General features: G+C 39.9%; 1 protein-coding gene across 1 annotated transcript; it reads right to left on the bottom strand.

Moving 5' to 3' along the window:
- Window positions 1–318: 318 nt before the first annotated feature.
- Window positions 319–23197, bottom strand: RRN3 (RRN3 homolog, RNA polymerase I transcription factor). The gene is made up of 18 exons (XM_054041600.1): window positions 23051–23197; window positions 22640–22740; window positions 20672–20728; window positions 19166–19255; window positions 18927–19056; window positions 18375–18434; window positions 17194–17257; window positions 14623–14692; window positions 13262–13360; window positions 12130–12225; window positions 10184–10319; window positions 9405–9535; window positions 8846–8976; window positions 7739–7923; window positions 6147–6255; window positions 4489–4641; window positions 3418–3505; window positions 319–1952 (listed from the first exon to the last, which is right to left on the bottom strand). The coding sequence occupies exons 2-18, from the start codon at window positions 22730–22732 to the stop codon at window positions 1794–1796; spliced, it is 1851 nt and encodes a 616-aa protein (XP_053897575.1). The 5' UTR covers window positions 22733–22740; window positions 23051–23197; the 3' UTR covers window positions 319–1793.
- Between the last annotated feature and the right edge of the window lie 170 nt (window positions 23198–23367).

Below are 23367 nucleotides of genomic sequence, written 5' to 3'. Positions count from 1 at the left end.
CAATTTTCAAGATGTCCCAAAATGTGGGTCTAAATACAAAGCAAATATTTTTCTAGAGCTAATAAAAAAAATATATATATCTCACACACGTGCGCAAATCCCCAGATCACATACAAGATATAGCAATGTTAGCCAGAAGAAAAAACTGGCATTATGTTTTGGAAAAAAGTCTTATATCTGAGTTCACCCAACATTTTGACAAAGCCATTGGTGTCACGGGGAAGAATGCAATCTTTTGATCACTTTGGAACCATTCTTTCCTTACTGTTGCTTAAGATAAGTACTTTTATGTTGGGAGATAAGGCAATTAATTTCAAATGCAATTCTCTTTTTATTGTTCTGGAATGACAGCAGAAGGGATGAGATTTAAAACAAAACAAAAAAAAACAGTTCATTTATAGATACCGGAAGATTAATTTTGCCATGTCATCCCCAAACCCCTCTCTCATCCAAAGTCTCCACCTCATCAGTATCATATCACAGTCCTTCAGGAGGAACATGCCAAATTAGGTGCTTCTGAAACCCATACTACCACATCCTGTGTCATCCTCCAGTGGCTAGATCACATATAGAATTCCATTTATTTTTGTGTAAGTCTAAGTTTTGCAAGTATCTGCACGTGTCAAGTTTATTCTGATTCCCACCCAATGCTCAAGTCTTGAAAGTCTAACAAATAAGAGTCTAAACAAAAGGTCAGACCAGTGGAATTGCAGAGAATTTGGCCCAAAATACTTAAAATTTTACTATTTTCAAACAGAATAAACTCATACTTTTTTTTTTTTTTAAGTGTTTGTAATCTAACTGAAGCATTGTGCAGATATTTCCAGTTCATTTTGCAGTAATTATTTACATATGTATTCAAACCTCTCCCGCCTAAAAATCCAATTATGTAAAACAAAACAAAGTAAAGAAATTCCTAAAGAAAGACACATGAGGAGAATTGCATCTTTTCCTTTCTATAAACAAAGGGTTTTTTTGTTGTTTCACAATTCACATTTAAATATAGAGTTCCAAAAATAATAAATACCTACCATTATACAGTCCTTTTCATCCCCAGAACTTAAAGCATTGCACAACATTTCTTGAACTGACTACATATCATATGATCACACATTAAGCTGCTTTCATGTCACTTTCAAAACTGACAACTGTCTGAGGTGTTGAAAGTCTGAACTTTCACACTTAAAATTTTTTTTCCGACACAATCTTATGCAGTGATAATAGCACCTTCCATCTTTAAAGTGCTTTACCACGTATTCTACAGATAGGGAAAGTGATTTGTCAAAGGTCAGAGGGAGGCAATGTCAGGCTGGAATTAGAACTCAGGCCCTGGTACCTCATCCTATGCTCAGTTTACTTGTTAGAAAGATAACTTAAAAACATACCCAATCAAAACACAATTAAACATTTAGAGTGAAATCTTAATCCCAATGTAATTAATGAGAAGAGGGGCCAGGATTTCACCCTTACTATGTAAATCCTTATAGAGGAAACATTATTAAACAAAAACTAATCAAGAAAAATAACTATAAATTATGTATAAACTATTTCAATATGAAAATTGTAGAATACTGCAGTTTATTCTCTAGCCTTTTTTAGCAATGTATGAAATTAATCAGAACACATCTCTGTAGAAATCTGAACAAGTTTAAGTAAAAAATAGAGTCTTTCTTCTTTAATATGATTACCAAAACAAGTAAAATCTTCAGATTTTGGAAAGTTGCTCAGAAAGTCTCTTTAAAGAGTGAAAATTGCACATAGCTTTTGATCCACTTAATTTCTGATTCTCAAAGTCAGAGGTGCCGTTGTACATATGTTACTGGAGGGGATCCTACACTGCTTGCCGGGCTCAGAATATTTGAGTCATAAGAACTTGGAGTAATTCCAACCATGCCATCATTTTGAGGTGTTTCTCCTTTCAGAAAGTCATCGTCTTCATCTTCAGTTGTACACTACGCAAAGAGAAAAAAATGTCAGTGAAAACAGAAAGACGTTATAGTACCTTAAATAGAGTTTTAAGCCTTAGGTTTAAATTTCTTCACCAGGAAAAGTTATCTGAACACCACATGAGATTTACCGGAGTGTATTAGTTGGCCCAGTAAAATAAAACAGTTCTCAGGAGGCTCCCAGTCTCTGAGTTAACACAGCTAGTAGATTTCACACCATAGAGAAGCATATATCTGACCAACAGGTACACATGTCTAGACAAGCAGAGAAAAGTCCTGGAAATTTGGGCATTTCTGGTATTTATTTGCTAAAAGCGTTTTTTTTGTTTGTTTGTTTTTTTGGCCAGAAAATTAGATAAAGTGCTGAAAACCAGAAATGTGTTTTTAAATAAACTCTGAAATAATTCAAAATGTTGCAATAATACAGTTTACCGATAAAGCACGACTGCGTTGGCCAATTACCACAATACATATTATATATATATATACACACACACATACACACACACACAAGCAATACTATTTTATTATTGAGATAGCTCTAACAATGTGCTATGTACTGTACAGTATACAAAGATACACCCCTGCCACAAAGAGTTTTCAAGCTCAGTCATAAGACTCTGGCTGGTCTGGAAAGTCCAGAGGATTTTCTTTTTAAGAAGTTCATGGTCTGTAGGCCTCCCAGAGGTCAGACAGTTTTAAGGAGTTTAATGAAGAGAAGTGGCTATTTGGCAGACAGATGGGAAGAGAATTCCACACAGACTGCAAAGTGTATGTAGACAGGAGTGGCAGAAGGAAGTGAATCAATTAGATAATGTGGAGATAGCTGTTCTAGGAATACTTTACATAGACAGAAGCTGGAATTACTGGCAGGGCAGAGGGGAGCTTTAATAACTGTAGTGTATTGTGAGAATAGATCCAAAACAGATCTAAAAGTGGCATCCACAGGAATCATCCCAGGGGTTTAATGAAAAAAAAACAAAAAACCTAAATCTCTTATACTACACTGATCTCGATCTGTGCCAGCATCCTAACCCACCAGCCTGTATGTCAGCTCCTCCTTCAATCAGGACAGAGATATCACTGTACCTGTTTGAGATTCACAGCAGTTGGCCCATAAGTGCTAGCATCAGAGCACAACTATGAATACATCCACAAAAGGAGAAATCAAACAGTTATCTGAGGGCCATGATGAATCCCCCTCTCCCCACAAATTAGATAAAAAATGCATTTTCTATGTACACAAAGCTTCCTGATTTCTGCATAGCTAGTAATTCAGTGCTGGTTTCCCACTAATATTAAGCATTTTGTGACCAAAAAAAAAAAAAAAAAAAGACTCCTAAAATGCAAGTATACTTCCTTAAGCGTCAGCTGATGCAGGATTTAAGATTATTTTCTTTAACCAAAAATAAAATAAACCCCCAGAAACCACACACACATATACACACGATTTCGGACAGGAAGGAGTTACCTTTTTAAAGGGTTTCTTAAGTTCTTGAAGATCTTCAGTACTCAGTTCTTCCCAAATCTGATAAATAGGATCAATGGTCTTCTTTGATCTGAGAACATAAATTGCAGCATAGTACAAATAAGCTGAATAAAGTTACACACAAGAAGTTATGAACCAGGCATTTCATTTTAATATTGTACTATGCAATTCTTTACATTTCTCTAGTGCCTTGCAGAGGATCTTACACACTTTACAGACTAATCCCAAGAACACTTCCCATAAATTATCTCCATTTCACTGCTGGGTAAAATGATGCATAGAGAAGTTATATAGGTTTTCCCGAGGAGACTGCTAGTGGTAGGATCAGGAACAGAACTCAGCTCTTCCAATTATGTATTTTAATGCGTAGGCAGTGCTCCCTCAGCCAACTACAATTTTCTTCTAGCCTGTAATCCTACCCACAGGATTTACTGGACTTCTGTCCAGCACTTTTATTCCTTTAGAGCAAGGACTCACTGCAGCCCTTTTCAGGCTAGAAGATGGTTTGTGCAGAAAAATCTATTTAAGATGGTCATCTTTTGTATGTTAAAGAACCCATCTGCACAAACATTCATGGATCAAAGAATATAAGCATTCCAGGCTAGAGAGCTTCAAGAACAGCCCATCTAACTAATAACAAAAGCCTCTGAAAACAAACCAGATGCCCTCTCGCACATGGTGCCAATCCCAAAGATGCAAGAAACTACCACTCGGATGGACCTCAGTACATTTTGTTATGCTAAGATTATGAATTGGACTCATTAAAAAGGGGTAGATAAAAGAAAATTTACCTAAAGTAACCTTTTACCAAATGCAGTATGAGAGGATGGGCCCTTTTCCCTTCCCCACACCCAAAACCTACAGAGTGCACAAACTCCAATTCTCCAGCTTCTGACAGTCTCAGTCCTACAAAAACAACTTATGTAGAACTAGAGTGTTTTGACTTACAATACAACAATACATTTTAGAGAAGTAGAACAATCACCTTAAGTACGTTCTTTGAATTTATTTTATGCAAGGCAGAAATTAGTTTATTGCATTGGAAATCTATACCTTTTGAGAATGTAAGGATCAAATGGGAAAAAACTGTCAAGCGGGTTAGTGCAAGTCTGTACAGAATCACCCCCACTGCTGCTTCTGATGACTGGCAAAAATTGCCTGTTGTTCCTTTCAATAATGGTGTAGCAGAACACCAACTGGTATTTCCTTAAACAAACAAAAAACACTGATAAGTATAAGCATCTCTAACTACAGGGAAAGCAAATAATTTCACAAGATATTGAAATGGACTGAGATATATTACATAAATATCCAAATTCTAGCACAAACTTCCATTTTATGACTAACAGCAGGAGTTAACAATACAATCAGAATAAAGGGAGCTTATAAATGAAGTCTATCTAACCAATTTTACTCCCAACAGAACTTTATTGCAAGTACAGTAACTCCTCACTTAAAGTCGTCCCGGTTAACATTGTTATGTTGCTGATCAATTAGGGAACATGCTCGTTTAAAGTTGTGCAATGCTCCCTTCTAACATCGTTTGGCAGCTGCCTACTTTGTCCACTGCTTGCAGGAAGAGCAGCCCATTGCAGCTAGCTGGTGGGGGCTTGGAACCAGGGTGGACCAGCAGCCCCCCTATCAGCTCCCCGCTCCCCTAAGTTCCCTGTGCAGCAGCCGCCCAGCAGGCTATCAAGGCAGTTCAGCTGTCCCTCCCCCCACTGCCACGTGCTGTTCCTGCCCTCTGCCTTGGAGCTGCCCCCAGAGACTCCTGCTTGCTGTGGGGGGGGGGGGGGGGGAGAGGGGGAAACACACTAATGTCACTGTCAGGATGTCCCCCTCCTCCCTGCTCCTGAACCCCGCTTACCCCTTCTCCATATAGAGCAGGGAGGGGACACGGAGGAAGAGAGACAGAGCTTGGAGCAGCAGCTGCTGTCTCAACTTCCTGATCCACTTAAAAAGACAATGCACTTAAGAGTGGGTCAGCTTACTTAAAGGGGCAGTGTGCCTCTCTCTCTCACACACAAGGTGTGTGTCTGTCTCTGTCTGCTATGCTGTCTCCCCGCCTTTATGTTTGTGCTGCCTTGTGTGAGAGGCTACATTAACAACAATGTGTTAACCTTTGAGGGCTCAGCCAAGTGCTAGTTCATCATTTAGCAGCAAGGCATTCTCTGGGAAATATCCCTCCCTCTTCCACCCTCTAACTTCACCACCTCAACCAAGCTTCACAATCATCATAGCTGTGAACAGTATTCAATTGTTTGTTTAAAATGTATACTGTGTGTATATCTATACAATATATAGTTTTTTGTCTGGTGAAAAAAAATTTCCCTGGAACCTAACGCCCTCTATTTACATTAATTCTTATGGGGAAATTGGATTCACTTAAAAGTCGCATTTTTCAGGAACATAACTACAACGTTAAGGGAGAGTTACTGTAGTATAACAATCTGCACCATCACAAAGCAATGAAACAGCTCTATTTAACTACAGGGTTTCATTGCATCTGTATTAGCTATAAACTGCTCCCACTCAGTATATAGGTAATATTCTAACACTGAGGGGACTATCGTATATTATATTATACTATAATCTATATTCATTATACCAGTTTACAAAAAATGTTAGTCTTCAAAATACTACACTGTGGTTATTATCGAGATTGATATGGTTCATATAAAATGTAAACTGAAAAAATAAATAATAGTTACCTGGTAATAGCAGCAAACAAGTTAACAATGGAGGGTAAGCAAATCTTCAGAGGGTTTAGCTGGCACATGACTATGCGTTCAAAATTTAAGTTCTGCAGGTAGGCCAAACCTTCAAAATAAGAATGGTGTATAATAAATACTATGGATTTATACAGTGTTTTTCCATGTTCAAAGCACTGTACAGATTAAACTTAGTCTCACAACCCCCATGAAGGTAGATAATCATTCCTACTTCACAGATAGGGAAACAGAAAGTGACTTTTCCCTAAGGCCACACAGCAAGTCAGTAGCAGAGTTCATATTAGAACTCTCCCAACCTTGTACCAATTTCTCATTATTACTTTAGAGTAATAAAGGGCAAGATCATGTTTCTCCTGGTTCAGAGAATACTTTGAAATCAAGTGCAAGAATTCATTATAAAAAATTGTATATTAGATTATAAGCATTAGATGACCGACCTGCAAGTTATGCAGCACTTACTCTCAGGGCCTGCACAAACAAAGCAGCAACACCTGTTCAGTCATATGCCAGATGATGGTACAAATATATAGTATGTGGAAATTCTAGAGTGACTTGTTAAAATTATTCAGCATTAAGATTTTTCAGACTGAATTTAAAACAAAACAAAAAACAAAAAAACAAAAAAAAACACAGTTTTGGCTGCATCAAGCAACATATAATGTTGGGGGACAGCTGGGGATGTTAACTTGTCAAGCAGCTGCATGTAAAGCAACAGAAGGAAGCTTTTGCAGAACATCTAAAGAAGATGGAGAGAAAAAAGCAATATAACAAGGAAGTCCCCAGGCCGGGCTATTCTGTCATATAATGAGACTCTACTAATAATTATAAAATAAATGTAAGAAAATTGTGGTGACTGCAGAAGTCTGTAAAGAACAAGTCACAGAGTTCTGCAAGTAGAGAACACAAATAGCTTGTGTGACATAACAGGATTCCATATTTAATATGTTATTACAGATACTGTAGATGCTTAATTCATAATTAAGATTCTCCAGACTGGCAGAGTTATGCTCAGTAATGGCCATGGGACTTATGATTATTTTATGTTCCAATCAATCAAAAAATGCCCCCTACCTCTTACATTGTACTATTCATTAGTAGACCTCCAAGTTCTGGACCAGCCCCCAGTTTAAGTTAGAACAGCAGCAGGTTGCTCTAATTTATGCTCAACTGCTCACAGTCTTACATGGCCCTTCCATCAGCCAGGATCATCAGGGCTTAGGGACACTTAAGTCACACTTCATGAATCAGTAACTGAAGGGGTGGCATAGACCCACTACACCAGCTCTGTGCCACAAGGGGAACCCTCCACCAATTTACTTTGATTTGCGCTGGTAAAATAACTAGTGGGCCCAATGATTTTATCTGTGTTGATTTTTACTAGCTAAAAAGGAAGTTATCCAGCTTTGAATTCCGATACAAATACAAAGTCTTATGCACTTTGTTTAAAATATAGTAACTTAACCTTCCCATAATTCACTTCACCAAATTGACCATTAGGAAATTAATATTTTTAGAGCTTGCACATGAATTCTGTTTTAATTTTATAGTACTGACACTTTCAATGTACTCACCTTTCCTTAAGTTTCCATCCAAAAGTTGCTTGTGGCGAAAAATTAAAGCATAAAATACAGCCTGGCACGTGGAGTAAAAAGGTCCATGAAGAGCAACATCGCAGTAAGCTTTTGTCCCCACATCCTGATTGTCAATGTAAATGTGCAGCCAGTTAACTAACAGATCCATGCATGCTTTCACTGTACTATAATGGAGAAACATGGTCTGTAAGAACACCATTTGAACTCATGTATGAAAGATATTTTAAAAATATTTAAGGCGCTTAATGTGTACTGTACATGCAAATAAGCACAGAAATCATTTTATAAAGAAGTAGATTACACTGCCCGTCTTGTCCTCTGTGCCAGCAGTCACTGAACTGTCTGCAACAATACTGAGAACCCCAAGCATCAGGAAGATCGAAGTATTGGTAGAATTGATGAGAGGATCATTTGCAAAGTGGCCCACCAAATAAAAAGTTTGGAAATCTTCTTGTCTGAGCTGTGAGGCACAAACAACAAGAGAAACCTTCTGGTTCCAATGTCAAATTAGGTTCAACATTAAGTCATTAAGCCCACTGCTTTTAACAATAGCTTCAGAAATCCTGAAGACAATATCCCATACTATATAACTGTTACAAAGAAAAAAAGTCTACTCATCCACCTATTGAGCACGCAAACTACAGAGACTAATCTATGCAATGAATAGGAATAATTGCACTAAATGTCTCAGAGGCTTAGTGCAATACCTATCACACTTGAAGATGTATGTTCAAAAATAAGTTTAGGGGCTGAATGTCACACACGTTGAGCACCCACAATTCCAACAAAGTCAAAGAGAACTATAGGTTCTTAGTACCTCTGATAAATCTGGTGTTTGATTACCTCATCCTCACCCAGCAGGCATTAGTCCACATCCCATAAACACAAAACTTTTTTGGAAAACTCAGAGAACCCCAAAAGGGGAACAATAAGGATATTTTAGAATTATGGCTCATTGTCAGAGTTGTGGGAGGGAAACTGGCACATTATCTTTCCATACTTAAATCTAGTATAGGCCATAAATCCTTCACTTTTGACCATATACAAAGTATAAGATATTTAAAATGATCTAGCAACATTACTTACACAATTGGAATAAAGTTAGCCCTTGCCAAGAAGCTGCCAATATAACTTCCGGCAGTCTGTCTGATCACCACAGGATTATTTGGATTCTGCAATTTTTTCCAAAGATGGTCTAAGAATGCTTCTGCAAACCCCTGCAAAACAAAACAAAAACATTCCAACTATTAATCCTAATGCTGATGCCATCTATAAACGGAGACTCCTGACACCAGTGTACTCATTTCTGTTAAACAAAAAACAAAAACGTTTTTAAAAAACAAAAGTTTACTACAAAATTTATAACTACAAAAAAAAGAATATGCAAATACTCCTACAAATACTGAAAGGAATGTCCTTTGAGAAGTTGCATATTTTTGTTTTTTAACACTGTGCTGGCAAAAGAGAAAGAAAGTAAAGAGAACAGGAAGAAAGATGTGCCTTTTCAGCCAGGTATGGATTAGCACTGGGTTATCAGTTAAATTAATCAGCTTAACACAACTTTATCGGCTAAGAGAACAGAATAAAAACATGCAACAGATATAATAGGAGAAGTGCACTTTAGGAAGTGTATGCTTGTACTCACCAATTTAAAGCTACAGATGTGAAACATGAAATACTGTACATGACATGAAGCATGGGTTGGCAAAATGAGCTTGTCAAAGACAGTAACCAGATCCCGATACAAGTCCTTCGTATTGTTAACATCAAGCTTCCCTAATAAATTAAAAAAAAAAAAAAAAATTCCCCAGAGCTGTTAGATATGCAAATATTGCAATACTGTGCTAGTACAGAACAGCCAGAAAGTGAAACTAAGTCGCATAGTATCTGTGTTCCAGACAAGTGAAATACAAAAAATAAATCTGATTTTTAAATATTCTTGCTTGTTTAATAATTGAGGCTTAGCGCCACAGATGTATGATTAAATATAGCTTTCCTCCTACCAATGTCCCTTTCAGATATTTGTTCTTATATATTTCAAAAGAAAAAAAAAAAAAATCACATTTCAATATATGATTTAAATTCCAATTTGAACTGAATGGTTGGTTGCGGGATAGCTACCTCTGATATACAAATTATACAAAATAATTAGGGCTGTCAAGCGATTAAAAAAAATTAACCGTGATTAATCATGTGATTAATAGCACTGTTAAACAATAATAGAATACCATTTATTTAAATATTTTTGGATGGTTTTACATTTTTAAAAATATCTGAAAAAAAAAAAAATCTAGCCTATATCATGTTGCTGGGAGGAGAATTTTACAGGTGAAAAAACAGATTCTAGAGGACCAATCCTGCACTAGCAGAACTCTTACTGTTATATTTAATTACTAACAAAACACAGCTCAGGTACATTATTACCATCTACATGGCAGATATCTTTAATGTAAGAAAACAGAATGTTCATCAAAATATCCAAGCGTTCTGCTAGTGGATGGGCCATCATGTCACTCCTACTGAAGGTATCTTTATTTTCGTTTGTTTCTTCATCTTCTTCCTGTCAGATAAAGTAGCAGTTAAAAAGCTCTCATATGTACTATACAACGAAGACAGTCACTATAAATCAGTGGTTCTCAAATTTTTGAACTGGTGACCCCTTTCACACAGGAAGCCTTTGAGTGCGACTCCCCTTATAAATATATAAAACCTTTTTTTAATTTAACACCATTATAAATTCTGGATGCAAAGCGGGGTTTGCGGTGGAGGCTGACAACTCACGACCCCCATGTAATAACCTCACAAGCCCAAGGGGTCCCGACCCCCAGTTTGAGAACCCCTGCTATAAATAAACCAAAACATACTTTCTCTGTTCAAAGTCATACGTCATACAGGGGGGAAGGATAGCTCAGTGGTTTGAGCACTGGCCTGCTAAACCCAAGGTTGTGAGTTCAATTCTTGAGGAGGCCACTTAGGGATCTAGGGCAAAATCAGTACTTGGCCCTGCTCGTGAAGGCAGGGGGCTGGACTTGATGACCTTTCAGGGTCCCTTCCAGTTCTATGAAATAGGTGTTTAACACTACCAAAATAATCACCATCAACTATGTAATTAATTCTTGTTCAACTTAATTATAAGAGCTACAAGCAAATATATACAAATATTGCTTTGGTGTACTGATAATGGGCTTAAGTCAATTACTTAGTACTCTGTAATAGGCTCTAGAGGTAGTTGCACATATTTTTTTGTGTAAGCCCCACTCCCCTTTGAACACAAATCAATCTCTGACACAGAGAGAATAGGTTAATAATTGTCAACTCTTTTGGAATATTTACTCTTCATGGTAAATTGCCAATGGAGCACGAGGTAGACTGGACATAGGTTTTTAATGGGAGTTACACCCCCATGAATTATCAATGGAATGTCAGCCCTCAGTTTTAACTGTAAAATTTCTTCGGGTTTGCTTTCAGATGTTCAGTGTTGTTTTAACACAAATCAACAACAGCAATTCAGTAACTAGAATTTTTCCTTCCAATGCCACAGCATATCGTTAGGGGACTGTACGGCTGGAGGTACCAACTTTCAGTAAGTCTAAGACAAAGTTGAGGCCCTGAGTTCCTTAATGTTCTCATGCAGAGGTCCTAACTAGAGCTGGGTGGAAACTGGTAATTCCATTTTGCAGAGGATTTTGAAATTTCTTTTTGTTCCAATTCAGAATAAAAAGCAACATTTTCAAAACTTTCCATCAAAGTGCCACAGGAAGTCCTGGCAGGCAACCAGGTGGGGAGCCTGAAATCGCCGACTCTACGACATAGTCAGGGACCCTGGAAACCCCAGTACCAGGACAGTTGGTCTGGTAGGCTGTCGTGGAGCTAGGACTCTGGATGCCTTGGGAGTTCAGGCTGCCAGGGCTTCCAGACTCACAGCTCTGTTAGTCAGCCAGAGGGGCTACCAACAAGTCAGGAGCCTGGGCTGCTGCAGAGCGAGGCAAGCAAGCTGGCTCGTTTTCAGTGGAATTTTGTCAAAAATCAACATGGTCCTGTAGACTGTTTCAATTTTGATGAAATTGCAAATTCTGACAAAATGTTTCATATAACTGTTTCCAATCAGCTTTATGGTTAACCCATGTCCTGGGGTCCTGGCCAAATTCCACTTCAGTCATTACTTTCTACTTACTAAAATATTGCAAAGGCTAAAATCCCCAACTTGACTGAAGATTTGGATGTTACTTGGCAGTTCACTTACAACCTAGTTATAACAAAGCAAGTTTGTACCTCATTGCCACTTTACAAGCAAAAATTAATACGACTCTCAACTGCTATTTAATTTTTTAAATATAAACATTCATTTTTAGAGTGCTTAGACAGCCAACCATGTCAAAGAGTCCTTCCTCTGTGGTTTTTTCCTTGATATCAGAATTCTTAGCAGTTTCTTCAGCATCCTCAATATCTTGTCGTGGGGCACTTACCTGTAGTTAGAGATAAGAAAAAAAAAAAAAAAAAAAAGCTGATTTTTTTAAAGAAACCTTCGGTGCAGGAAAATGTAACCACGCTATATTCTTGAAGTCAGATACAGATGACACTATTAACAAAGTTTGGGGGCTAAATATATGTGGGTTTTTTTTAAAAACTAACTATATAAACAAACACACACAATATAAACTGCTTAAAACTTCACTCAGATACTTCCAGGAACTACATTTTCCTAATTTTTTTTTTTTTTTTTAAGGGTTGGGGCGGCAAAAGGACTTAGGGCATGATTTGGTAGCTATGTGCATGAAACTGACTTTCACTAACTTAAATTCTGTGCTTGCAAGAGGGACTGTAACAGGTCAAGTATCAGGTCATGTGGCCTACAATTATTACTGCCACCGCACTGATGTGAAAGTTCTAGGGTCCATTTCTTAATGGTCTCCAAATCTCTGGCCAAACAGGAGTTGGGAATATTAAGGAGGGAGCAGACACACACTTCACAGGGTGTGCTCACTAACAACCTGACAGATTGATTTACATTAATGTGCTCCAAGTCCTAATCACTCAAAATGTTTTGATGAGTGAACACCTATATTAAAGCAACACGGACAGATGTTCAACACATGAAGAGCAGAATAATATAAAGATGTATCCTTGGGCCCAGATTCAAATCTCCAGTATGTGGATGCAACACACCACGTAATTCAAAAAGCCTCTGGTGATATGTGCCACTCATTCAATCCTGTAATCCAAATCTTATTTTGGCATGTTCAAGACTGTGCTACAGCATTTCCACACAAAGAGTAATATTGTATATCATATATGCTTCCACATCTAAGCACAAATTGTACAGTTTTACGGTGGAGCTTCAGCTCTTCAATTTTAATTTACTCGCTTTTGTAGCTTAAGACTGTGAACCCTATTTGAGTAGAATTTCTGTTGAGGTTTAATATTAAAACAATCATTTTAATATTAATTGCTGGCACTTAAGAGACAGCAAGTTTCTTAAAAGATAGTTTGTTCCATACTTACATCTATCTTTAATAGCTTTTCAATAATAAGTTCCAGAATTTCAAGCCTCAGTGTTGGAAGATACACAGTAATTCGCAACAGGTTATGAACATAACATTCCTGTAATACAACATTGCCATAAATATGGATTTTCCCTTGAATTCAAAGTGACAGAGTAATTTCTTTTAAGGATTTTAGAAACTAGAAGGAGCAGTATAGTTACAAAATTGCTGAACCACAAATTATCTCTTATCTAAAGATTTGAAACTGATGTGAATGTTGAATAGCTTACAGTTCTGTCCTAACTTCTAAAGAGTTGCTAAAAACAAGTCACTATATAATCCAAACAATGTGCTTAAACAAGAGAATGAGGGCATCAGTAACTTATGTCAATCTTTTTCATATCTATTTTTTCAAGTACATCTAAACAGTACACGTGCAACAGTGAAATCCTGCCAGCCTCCAGTCCCAGTTCCCCCTTCCCACCTTTTCCACCAGACTCCTTCTCCTAATCTACCCCACCACAACCCTTAAGGTTCGGCTCATGTCCGCTCTACATTTGAATCCTCTTCCACACTGCATGGACCTATCTGGGGTCATTGAAAGCACAGGAGAGACCGGCTCCCTGTTCTCAGTTCAGGGGCCTGGACCCAGTATGGCCCACAGCAGCCCAGACCTGGAATTGCAGAAAAAGTACTGCTCAGCTGGCTCCCGGAATCTTTGGGGAGTTTAGCTGCTAAAATCTAAGAAGTCTCTTCTGAGCATGTACAAATCACTCATTTTTCAAAGTTTATAACTTGGATAAATTTGGGGAAATTTTTACAGGGATGGCAAAAGGCAGAACCCTGACAAAAAGCTCTGCCCACCCCCACCCCCGCCAACTCATAGTCAAGATCTTGCTCCAAAGAATGGGGGTGATAGAGGTTTTCAAAGAACCAGGAGTTTTTAACCTGGGCAAAACAACTTATTTTTTCCCTAGCCTCATTCTCAGAAACAGCTGAACTGTTTTGGCTGAAATTTAAAAAACAAAAACAAAAAAATTAGCCCGAAGCAGGACCCCAGAAAGAAAATTTCAGTCCAAATGGTTAAAGTTTTCCAAAGTTAAAAGCAACTGAAAACAAGATCTTATAATGGGAAGTATTGGGAAACCTTAATAATTGACAGTACTACTGGATCCTCCTCTCGGTGGGTGTGTAGCAATGAAGCAACTACAGAAAAAGTCCAGTTTCTCTTAAAATTACTTAACAATATTAAAATTACATTATTCAATATGGTGAGCACTAAAGCACCTGTATTAGACTATGCAATGTATCAAATGCCAAACTATGGTATTTTCTACTACTTATACATTTTAAAAAGATAGATAGTCTGCCAGCTCTTACCAGAGTTCTTTCTGATTTATTAATGAAAGGAAAGTTTTCCACAAGTATCGGCATGAGAAACTGTGGTGTTCTGTAATAAAGAAAATACAGGAAGCTTTACCCAAAACAGAAGAAACAGAGAGTGCATGTATTGAATCTTTCTACAAGTGAAGTTTGGAACAAGCATTTTTCAAGACTGTTGGATAACAAATTGCACAAGATGTTTCTATAACCCATTAATGTATTATAGAAAAACTTTCCACAAAAAAAAGTGTTAATTTTTTCTAAAATCAAAAGTTCCCCCATCATTATCTTGGGAGGGGCAAGAATAAAAATAAAAAAAAATAAAAATAAAAAATAAAAAGTTAGAAAGCACACTCTTCCATTACTTGATTCCACAGACGCTCCTCCAATATTAACATTAAGCTGACAGAATCCATTATTTGGTGGGGGGAGAGGATGGAGCGCAGCATGGTCTCCTATCTACCCAGTAGATTTCCATATGGAAATCCACACTGAAGTTACTGCAACTGAGGTAAGTATTAACATTCCTCCCACAACAAAGGGTTTTCAGTGCACAGCTAGAGGAACCAACAGCAGCGTGGCTTTTGTTATGCTAGTAAGCTATGCTTCCAAGTGGTGGTGGGTCAAGGACCAGAGTTTCACATAAACTACCATTACACACAACTGCAATCGTCTCCCTACTAAGCAAAGTAAAATCAGTTCTTTGCAGTCAGTTGCAATGACATTTTTGAGCACTAATGTTCCACATTAGGGGAACATTTGACCCTTTATACTTCTGACATATCATTCTTTCAAGCTACATTATGTTGGCTTTACTGTGCGGACTTGGATTCTAGTTAGTTTTGAGGACACAGAAACCTATGTGCTGAACCTGGATTGTGGTGCACACAGATGGACCCCTGTGCCTATGCAGAGCCACTGAAGCGAATGGGACTGCATGAAGATGAAGAGGTCACATGCAACACACTGCAGGATGGGGACCCTGATATGTACCTGAAGTAAGTAGAGATAAACCAGGATTCTGATAATAAGGATCTTACCAGATCCAGTAAAGAACTGTTACACCAAAAAGAAAAGTTGAAGGTTGACTGCACAGTAAGCCTTCAATGTGTTCGGAACAATTCACATCACTAACAATTTTTGAATTGCTCATTGGAATAGATTTTTCTTTGTACTGCAATTTTTACTCTCCAGTTTTGATACTGAATACTTTTGCTAAACATACAAACAGTATTACTATGTGTTATACAGAACTTGGTCAAATTCTGCTAAAAGCTTGTTTGACCTAACTGGATCTAAGTTATTATAACTAGAGATGTCACACAGTTCACAATTTCTGTAGGCTGAGAGCATAGCATACCCCAGGAGTTCCTTGCATTCTTCCGTTCTCCCCCACAAGCTCTCAGTGTGCCACCCTCTCATGCCGCTCTATTTCAGGGGCTGCCTGCAACTCTCCCTACCCCATCCCTAATGCCAGGCTCTGTGTCCCCCATTCCTTTCTCCACCACATGACAAGGACTTTGTGTGCCCCCCATGTAACCTCTCCCCCCATTTCATTGTCTCCCATTTTTCCCCCTTGGCAGGAACAATATGTCCTCCTCAATCCCCTTCTTCCCCCCCAGACCCCCGAGTCTGTGTGCATCCCCATTCCCACCACCTATGTCAGAGGCTGTGTACCCCACATTCTCTCCTCCACCACATACCAGGGGACCTGTATGTTCCCCCATTCTCCCTTGCCCCCTCATGGCAGGGTCTTTGTTCTCCCTATTCCCTCCAGGGCCCCACTTTCCCCTCCCTATTTCCACTCCCCTGTCTACCAATTCCTACTTCCATGCCTGCCCACACATACAGTTCCCACACCAGGCCCTTGCTTCCCTCATTACCATCACTTCCCACCCAATTTCCTGCTGTCCTCTTCACCCACCTCCTCGAGCCTGTTTTCCCCCACACCAGTTCACCACCACTCTCCTTGGGGTCTCTGCTTCCCCCACCACCATCAGTCCTCTCTGAGGCCCTGATTCCTCAAACTTTCTGCTTCCCCCAGCACTTCTACACCATCCCTCTAGTCTCTGCTGCTTTCCCCACACCCCCACTCTTGCCCTTTCCCTCTCTGAGTCCCCATTTCCTCCCATCATTCCCCCACTCTCCCCCTACAAACCCTCTCTGTAAGGCTCTTTTATTTCTGTTAAGAATCCAGACTACAGACAATCACCCTATGCAGAAAGTTAAGCTGCTGCCTCTGATATGTTTAGGCAGCAGAGAGATTCCTCTGCCTGCTGCACCAGGCACTCTGGGGGCCATGATATTTCTCTGATTCAGACCTTTCTACTGTTCTATTTGCATCAAAATCAATTAGGTTGTGGCCATTGATGCCTAGAATAGTCCCTGAAACTCTGGAATTGATCAGATGCAGCATTTTAACATTACTATATTACAGCCAAGTAAATACCATAAAGTTGCGAGTTAAACCTCGCTTTGCTCAATCAATTAGTTTACATTTGCCCAATGGTGAAACAAAGCTTTGTATTAACGAAAAGGATATACAAAACTGTGGAATGATATACTTACGAAGGAACATATTTTGCTATAGTTTGCAGTGCTCTATGACATGTGTTAAAATTTCCAGAAAGATCTATAAAAACAAAAAATTAGTTATGAATTATTTCCCTTATCAAGTTACATGCAAGGGGCTACTCTAGGAGCCAGCATAAATACATTCTGCTAGCCACTCATGCTTTAGTGTTCACCAGGGGAAACTACATTTACCAAAGTTGGCTTTTGGAGTCTCCTTACTTCCATAGTTACTGTTCACATGTAAAATACAGTGAATATTGAACCATGATCAACCCTAAATAACCACCACCAAAGCAAGATATTATTACAACCCCTACATCACTGATCTTCCTAGAGATCAGAGTCTGACTACATGCTAAGGAAGGTGCACATTTCACCCACAAGGTTGCACATTTCCACTTTTTTTTTTTTTTAAACTCGCTATGGGCTGAAACTAATTAAAGTATATAGAAAGATAATCATTAACTGCTACAGGAATTATACAGGCCTTAAAGGATCAGATTACACTTTAGTTATTTATTTATTATTAAAGATGTGCAATATTGGGAGGAAAACGCCCACAGAAGGCTTACCTCCTATAAGAAAACTAGAGCTGTAGTTAACAGCCATCAGCAGAATTTATACAGGAGAGTCATTCTAGACGGAGTCAACTATTGTTCATAAGGGAGTGTGAGAAGGAAAGGAAATCCATATCTTACAAACATTTATGTTTGCTGCAGAAATTCAATCAGATAAAAGCAAGAACCTAGCAAAAGTTTTTAAGTGCCCCTCAACTATGACTTGGTTATATTTTGTTTACCTAAACCAAAGGAAAACAAACAAATACCCAAGGTAACTTGTTTTTAATAACAATCATGGTTCTAAGCCTTTGACATACATTTATATTTCCTATGCACGCATCTCAATACCACAACTACTGTATCAGTGGCAATGGATTAGAAGGGCCAGATTATCATGCAGTTGATTTCAATGGCAGTTGTGTGCATTCAAGTACAGGAGATGCTAACACTTTGTACTTTTTCTACTGGATGTCTCATTTTCCTACACAGGTTTTCAATAGTACGCATCACCATTAAAGCTGCAGTGAAAAAAGTCTGCAAAAAGACACAATATGCAAACATTTTTGCTAAAAGAATTAATAGAGCATACTTAAACCATGCTGCATTAATACTCACTTTCCTCATCATCATCAGAATCTGAAATATCCACATCATCCTCCCTTATGGTTACTCGAGCTGATAGGAAATAGGATAATTATTACATAACCATATAAAACTTAAAGATGACAGTCTCAATGGCACAGATCAAATTATCATTAGAAGAAAGATCTCATCTGAACTACAGCCCCAAAATTATCTACATTACACCAAAAACATAAGATGATCACAGGGTTTTTTCCATACTGGGAGCTGGGAAGATTCTCCACATGGCATCATAGTACTAGCTTCATTTTAGTTGTGTTTTTTTCATTAAAATTAGCATAATTTGTAAGTTATTTTAGGAAGAGTTTTTATTATTGATTTAAAATTACTTTTCTAAAAATCCAGGTAAATTAAAGACTTTACAGTTAACATAATTCTCTATTGCATTTCAGTTGTCCAAATAAATGCACAGTATACAACACACATAAGTGATAATTACAGTAAAGCATTCTAATTTTCCATACATGCTAACCTAATGTTTGGATAATGAATAAAAGATGACAAAAAAAAACAAACAAAACTTACGGGGTATAAAATGTGAAGCAATCATGCGGAGACATGATCTAAGGTACACAGTCTGTGCTGACACTAGATTACCAAGAAAACCCAAATATTCTTCCACCACTTCTTGACTCCTGCTCAACCATGGCAGCTTCTGTATTATTGCAAATAGCACGCTGTTAGAAACAATACTGTGAAATACAAAGACATTTTGATAATTCAACTACTGATCTCCAGATGTAATATCTGGATACTATACTTACCAACAAAATGCTGACTAGCTGCTCAAAGTCTTTGGTCAAGTATGCAACAGAAGCCCGAAATTCCTGCAGCCAATTAATGATTTGGGCATCCTTAAAATAAATCAGACAAGACAGGTATAACAATTTCAATAATATGACCTTACAAGCCAATTTCAAAATCTTTAAAACCCAAATCAAACATGACGATTATAAACAGAATGGCTATTTCCTCGCCTACATATCATGAATTTCTAGAACTTCCATTAGTGTGAGTTAGACAAGATCACTGAGAGAACAGACATTTTAGCTTGAATCTACTTCTGTTTCAAGAATGAATACAGTGGCACAGTAAATGAACGCACTACTCTCACATCTAAAGATGTGGGTTTAAATTTGAACCTCAGTAAGCAAGTTTAATGGTTTTATCCAAACTTGCATTTGTCCCTATCGTTAAACCACATACAATGTAAAAATAGAACTCAAAATAGAACACGGGGTGCCTTCCTTTCCCAGTCAGAATGCATTTAAGGGGATGATACTCTGCATGCAGATTTTACCACTCCTGCAGGCAAGGTACCATCTGCTTCCCTTCACACAATCTTCTCTTGTCCCCATACAGTGCTTTCTGCAGTGCTGAAGAGGGCAAGTGTGTAAGGGGTTAGTAGAGATTATGGGCACCCCAAGTGAAGTATATTGTCTCCCCATCAACCCTAAGGGAGTCTGCCCAGGAGTCAATATAACCTCATGCTATGTTAACTCCTAAACAGAGCTCCCTCTGTGCTGAGGGATCAACCCTTTAAGCAGTGGACAGGGAACTCGCTGGCACCACAGCTCCAATGGACCTGGGGAGAACAGCTTTGGACTCCGGAGCTAGTACAGAAGCACAAGCTTTTTGCATGGTCAGCCCTGTACCTCTGACAGATCTCAGAGTACCCACAGATTCTGAGAGGAAAAAAAACCCACTTATTTCCTCCACAGATGACCAATGCAAACAACACCCTCTCCCCTCACCTCTCCTCCCTCCGTATTACAGGATCAATTTAGAGGAAACTGCACACTGAGATCCTTAGTCTTCCTTCCCCAGGTCTCAGTTAAGGGTTTCGGGGGTGGTTTTCAGAAAGGGGCAATTGGGCCTTGGAATAGTAGAGATGCTGTAAATTAGGATTTGAACGCAGTAGCAGAACTGAGAGGAGATTTTCACATCAGCGCCCCCTCATCATCAAATTTACCCTACAGGAATGGATTACACATAGAAATTTATGGTTATTTTTGAGAGGAGAAAACACAGCAACCCAATAATACTGCATTAGGCACACTGCAACATTCATATCGCTTTGCAATATATTTTTAAAAATAATTTTGTCATCAAAAGATAACTACAAAGCAAATACAGTCAGGCTAGATAAAAAAGCACTACCCTAAACCTGCCCCAAGTTTAATCTTAACAATTAATAAACTTAATATTAAGCAAATACATTCAGTCTCAGAGGAAAAGGCAAATCGAAATGATCTCAGACAATTTTTTACCTTTATTTCCGGATCTAACAGCTGGTGCTTTAACAACTCAAAGTCTGTAGTTTCACCCTGAGAAAATAAACACAAACTGTTTTCTGCCATATAGTACACCTAAACAATTTGAAATACAAGCTTATTCTCTACACTTTATAATAATAGCTATGCAAACAATTGATAAACACTAGAAATCCCGTGAAACGCAGCAGTAGTATTCATAGATTGGTTCTCAATTTTAGCTAATGCTGTTTTGTAAGAAATAACTTGTTTCTGAAAAGAAATGCTTGTGAAGTCACTATTTTATAAAATGCGATCCCTTTGCACCCTCAGATAGGCTGCTTCAGGAGAGTCAAATTCTCTTCTTACATATATCAGGGAATCACACACTTTGTAGCTTGCATAGGCCAAGCTTATGGTACATACCAGGGGCTCCTTATATTCATCTTTTCCACCTCATGAGGACCCTATGTCTCAACCTCTCATTCCCCTTTCTGTTAGGGACTCCCTGCAACTTCCCATATCCCCTCCCTCGTGCCTGGGCATCTGTGCCCCTCCCCATACTCCTTTCCATCATATGCCTCAATCTCCCCCATCAAAGGTTCTGTGCACCCCCCATTCTAAGTTCCCTCTAAGATGCACAGCCGCACAGCAGGCTAAAAAGGGCTGCGCAGGCGGGGAGAGGCACCCCTCCCCTAGCCCAGCCCAGCCAGAGCCCTCATCCCCCGCACCCCAACCCTCTGCCCTAGCCCTGAGCCCCTCCATCATTCCAAGCTCCTCAGCCCCCACCTCCGCCACACATCACCTCCATATTGGTGCACATAAAATTCATTCTGTACATGGATGTAAAAAATCAGAGGGAATGCTGACCCCATCCTTCCCCCTCATGCCAACAGCTTTGTGTGCCTTGTATCTGCACTTTACTCTCTATGCCATGGGCTCTTCTGTGCAGGAGCGGCAGCAGCGCTCCTCCTCTGAGCATTCAGCGGCGTGGGTCCTTCCGCTCGTGTCTTCGGGGCACTTCGGCAGCGGGTCCCGGAGCGAGTGAAGGATCCACCGCCAAATTTCCACCGAAGACCCGGAGTGGAAGGACCCCCCGCTGCCAAATTTCCGCCGAGGGCAGCAAAATGCCACCCCCCAAATCCTGCCGCCATAGGCGACTGCCTAGGGTCGCCTACTGGAAGCACCGGCCCTGCTTCTGTGTATCCCCTTCCCCCCCCATACCAGTTTTCCCCAATTTCCCCCCATCCCAGGGTTTCTGTGCCTAATTCCCAATCTCCCCTGATTCTAGGGTCCCCAGTTTCCCCCTATGTCAGGGACTCTGCCTTCCATTCCCACCTTCCCACCTCCCCATGCTAGGGGCTCTATGTACTTCCAGGATCCCCCCCAACACTCCTCCACAAAGGATTCTGTGTGCTCCATTCCGCTATACCAGGAACCCCCATTTTCTCCCCATTGCCAGGGACTGTGTACAAGCCCCCATTCCACACTCCACCACCATTATTCTTTTGTTTGGAAGATCAATCAGGCTATTCTGGAAAGCATTAATGGATACCAACAACCAGCTGTTTGACAAATGCAGTGCTGCTTGAAGCTGTAGCTGTGTTAATCAGATGTCAGGAGCTCCATATAGCCCCCATTTTCCCCCTTCAGTTTTCTGATTTTCCCCAAAATCAACAGGGTTCCACCCACTGAGCCCTAGAACAGTCCCTGAAATTTTGCAATTTACTGGATGTGACATTCAACTCAATATCATTGGTCTGTTACGTGATGACTTGTGAAAGTCAGGCCTTCATAAGTTTGCCCAAATACCAAAAAGAGAGAGGAGAGTTGGAAGGACCCTCCTGAAGTCAAGAGGCATATATTGGTGCAATAGAGAACTTGACTATGCAGGCTTAAAAGGATACACTGGCATAAACACCCGAATACACTGAAAATACTGCTTCTCCGCAGACAATTTCTGAAGGAAAACAAAAGTATAGTCACCTTTTGGTATTTCAGCAAGACATCTGTCAACGTCCCACCAAACCTGACAGTCTTCCTTGGTGGGGAACTGATGAATTCATCTCCTCCCAACATGTTAGCGTCTACACAGAAAGAGGAAAGATTACAACAGCATGAAAGCACGCCTGTTAAAGACAGCTGGGCTGCGACATTGCATGTATTACCTCCCGCCTGTCAGAAATCTACACTTTAAAGCCAGACGCGGCACATCACCTTTCCACGAGCCTGGCCTGTAAAAACAGCCACGGGGCCAGGAAGGGAAGAGCTCCTCACAGACGCTCCTAGAGCGGTGAAAATGCCCCGCTGTTCTTCAGCCCGACAGATCCCAACCTGTGGGGCAGGGAAGGGGACGGGAAGAAACGCCTCCTGCCAGCCCCCTCCCCAGCTCCTCACCCGACTCCGGGCAGGGCCCGTGAGACTCTGCAGCGCTCCCCACCGGGGGGTGGGGGGGTCTCAATTAGCCGTTGAGCTGGTACCGCGCGCCCCCCTCTCCTCGCGCCGCCGGCCCAGCCACTTCCATGATGCTGCCTCGGGACAGGAAAGGACGGGGCGACCTCCCCGGAAGTGAAAACGACGCCTCTCCAACCATAGAGAGGTTCGGGCGGCGGCAAGAACAGAGCGCGGAGGGACAGCTGCTCTAGCTCTGCTCTCGCTACTCCCGGAGGACTGGCGTGGAGAGAGCGTGGCATTGGTGGCCACCCCACTCGCAG

The sequence above is a fragment of the Malaclemys terrapin genome, chromosome 10 (genome assembly GCF_027887155.1).
Source record: "Malaclemys terrapin pileata isolate rMalTer1 chromosome 10, rMalTer1.hap1, whole genome shotgun sequence".
NCBI lineage: Eukaryota > Metazoa > Chordata > Testudines > Emydidae > Malaclemys > Malaclemys terrapin.
The sequence above is the reverse complement of the archived record's forward strand: the minus strand, read 5'-3'. Positions and strand labels throughout refer to the sequence as shown.

Coding starts and splice junctions, on each gene's coding strand:
- RRN3 (XM_054041600.1), bottom strand. CDS start 22,732: ATGTTGGGAGGAGATGAATTCATCAGTTCCCCACCAAGGAAGACTGTC. Junction 14,693..17,193: donor ATAGCAAAATATGTTCCTTC/GTAAGTATATCA, acceptor TCTTTATTACAG/AACACCACAGTTTCTCATGC. Junction 13,361..14,622: donor ATAAATCAGAAAGAACTCTG/GTAAGAGCTGGC, acceptor GTTGTATTACAG/GAATGTTATGTTCATAACCT.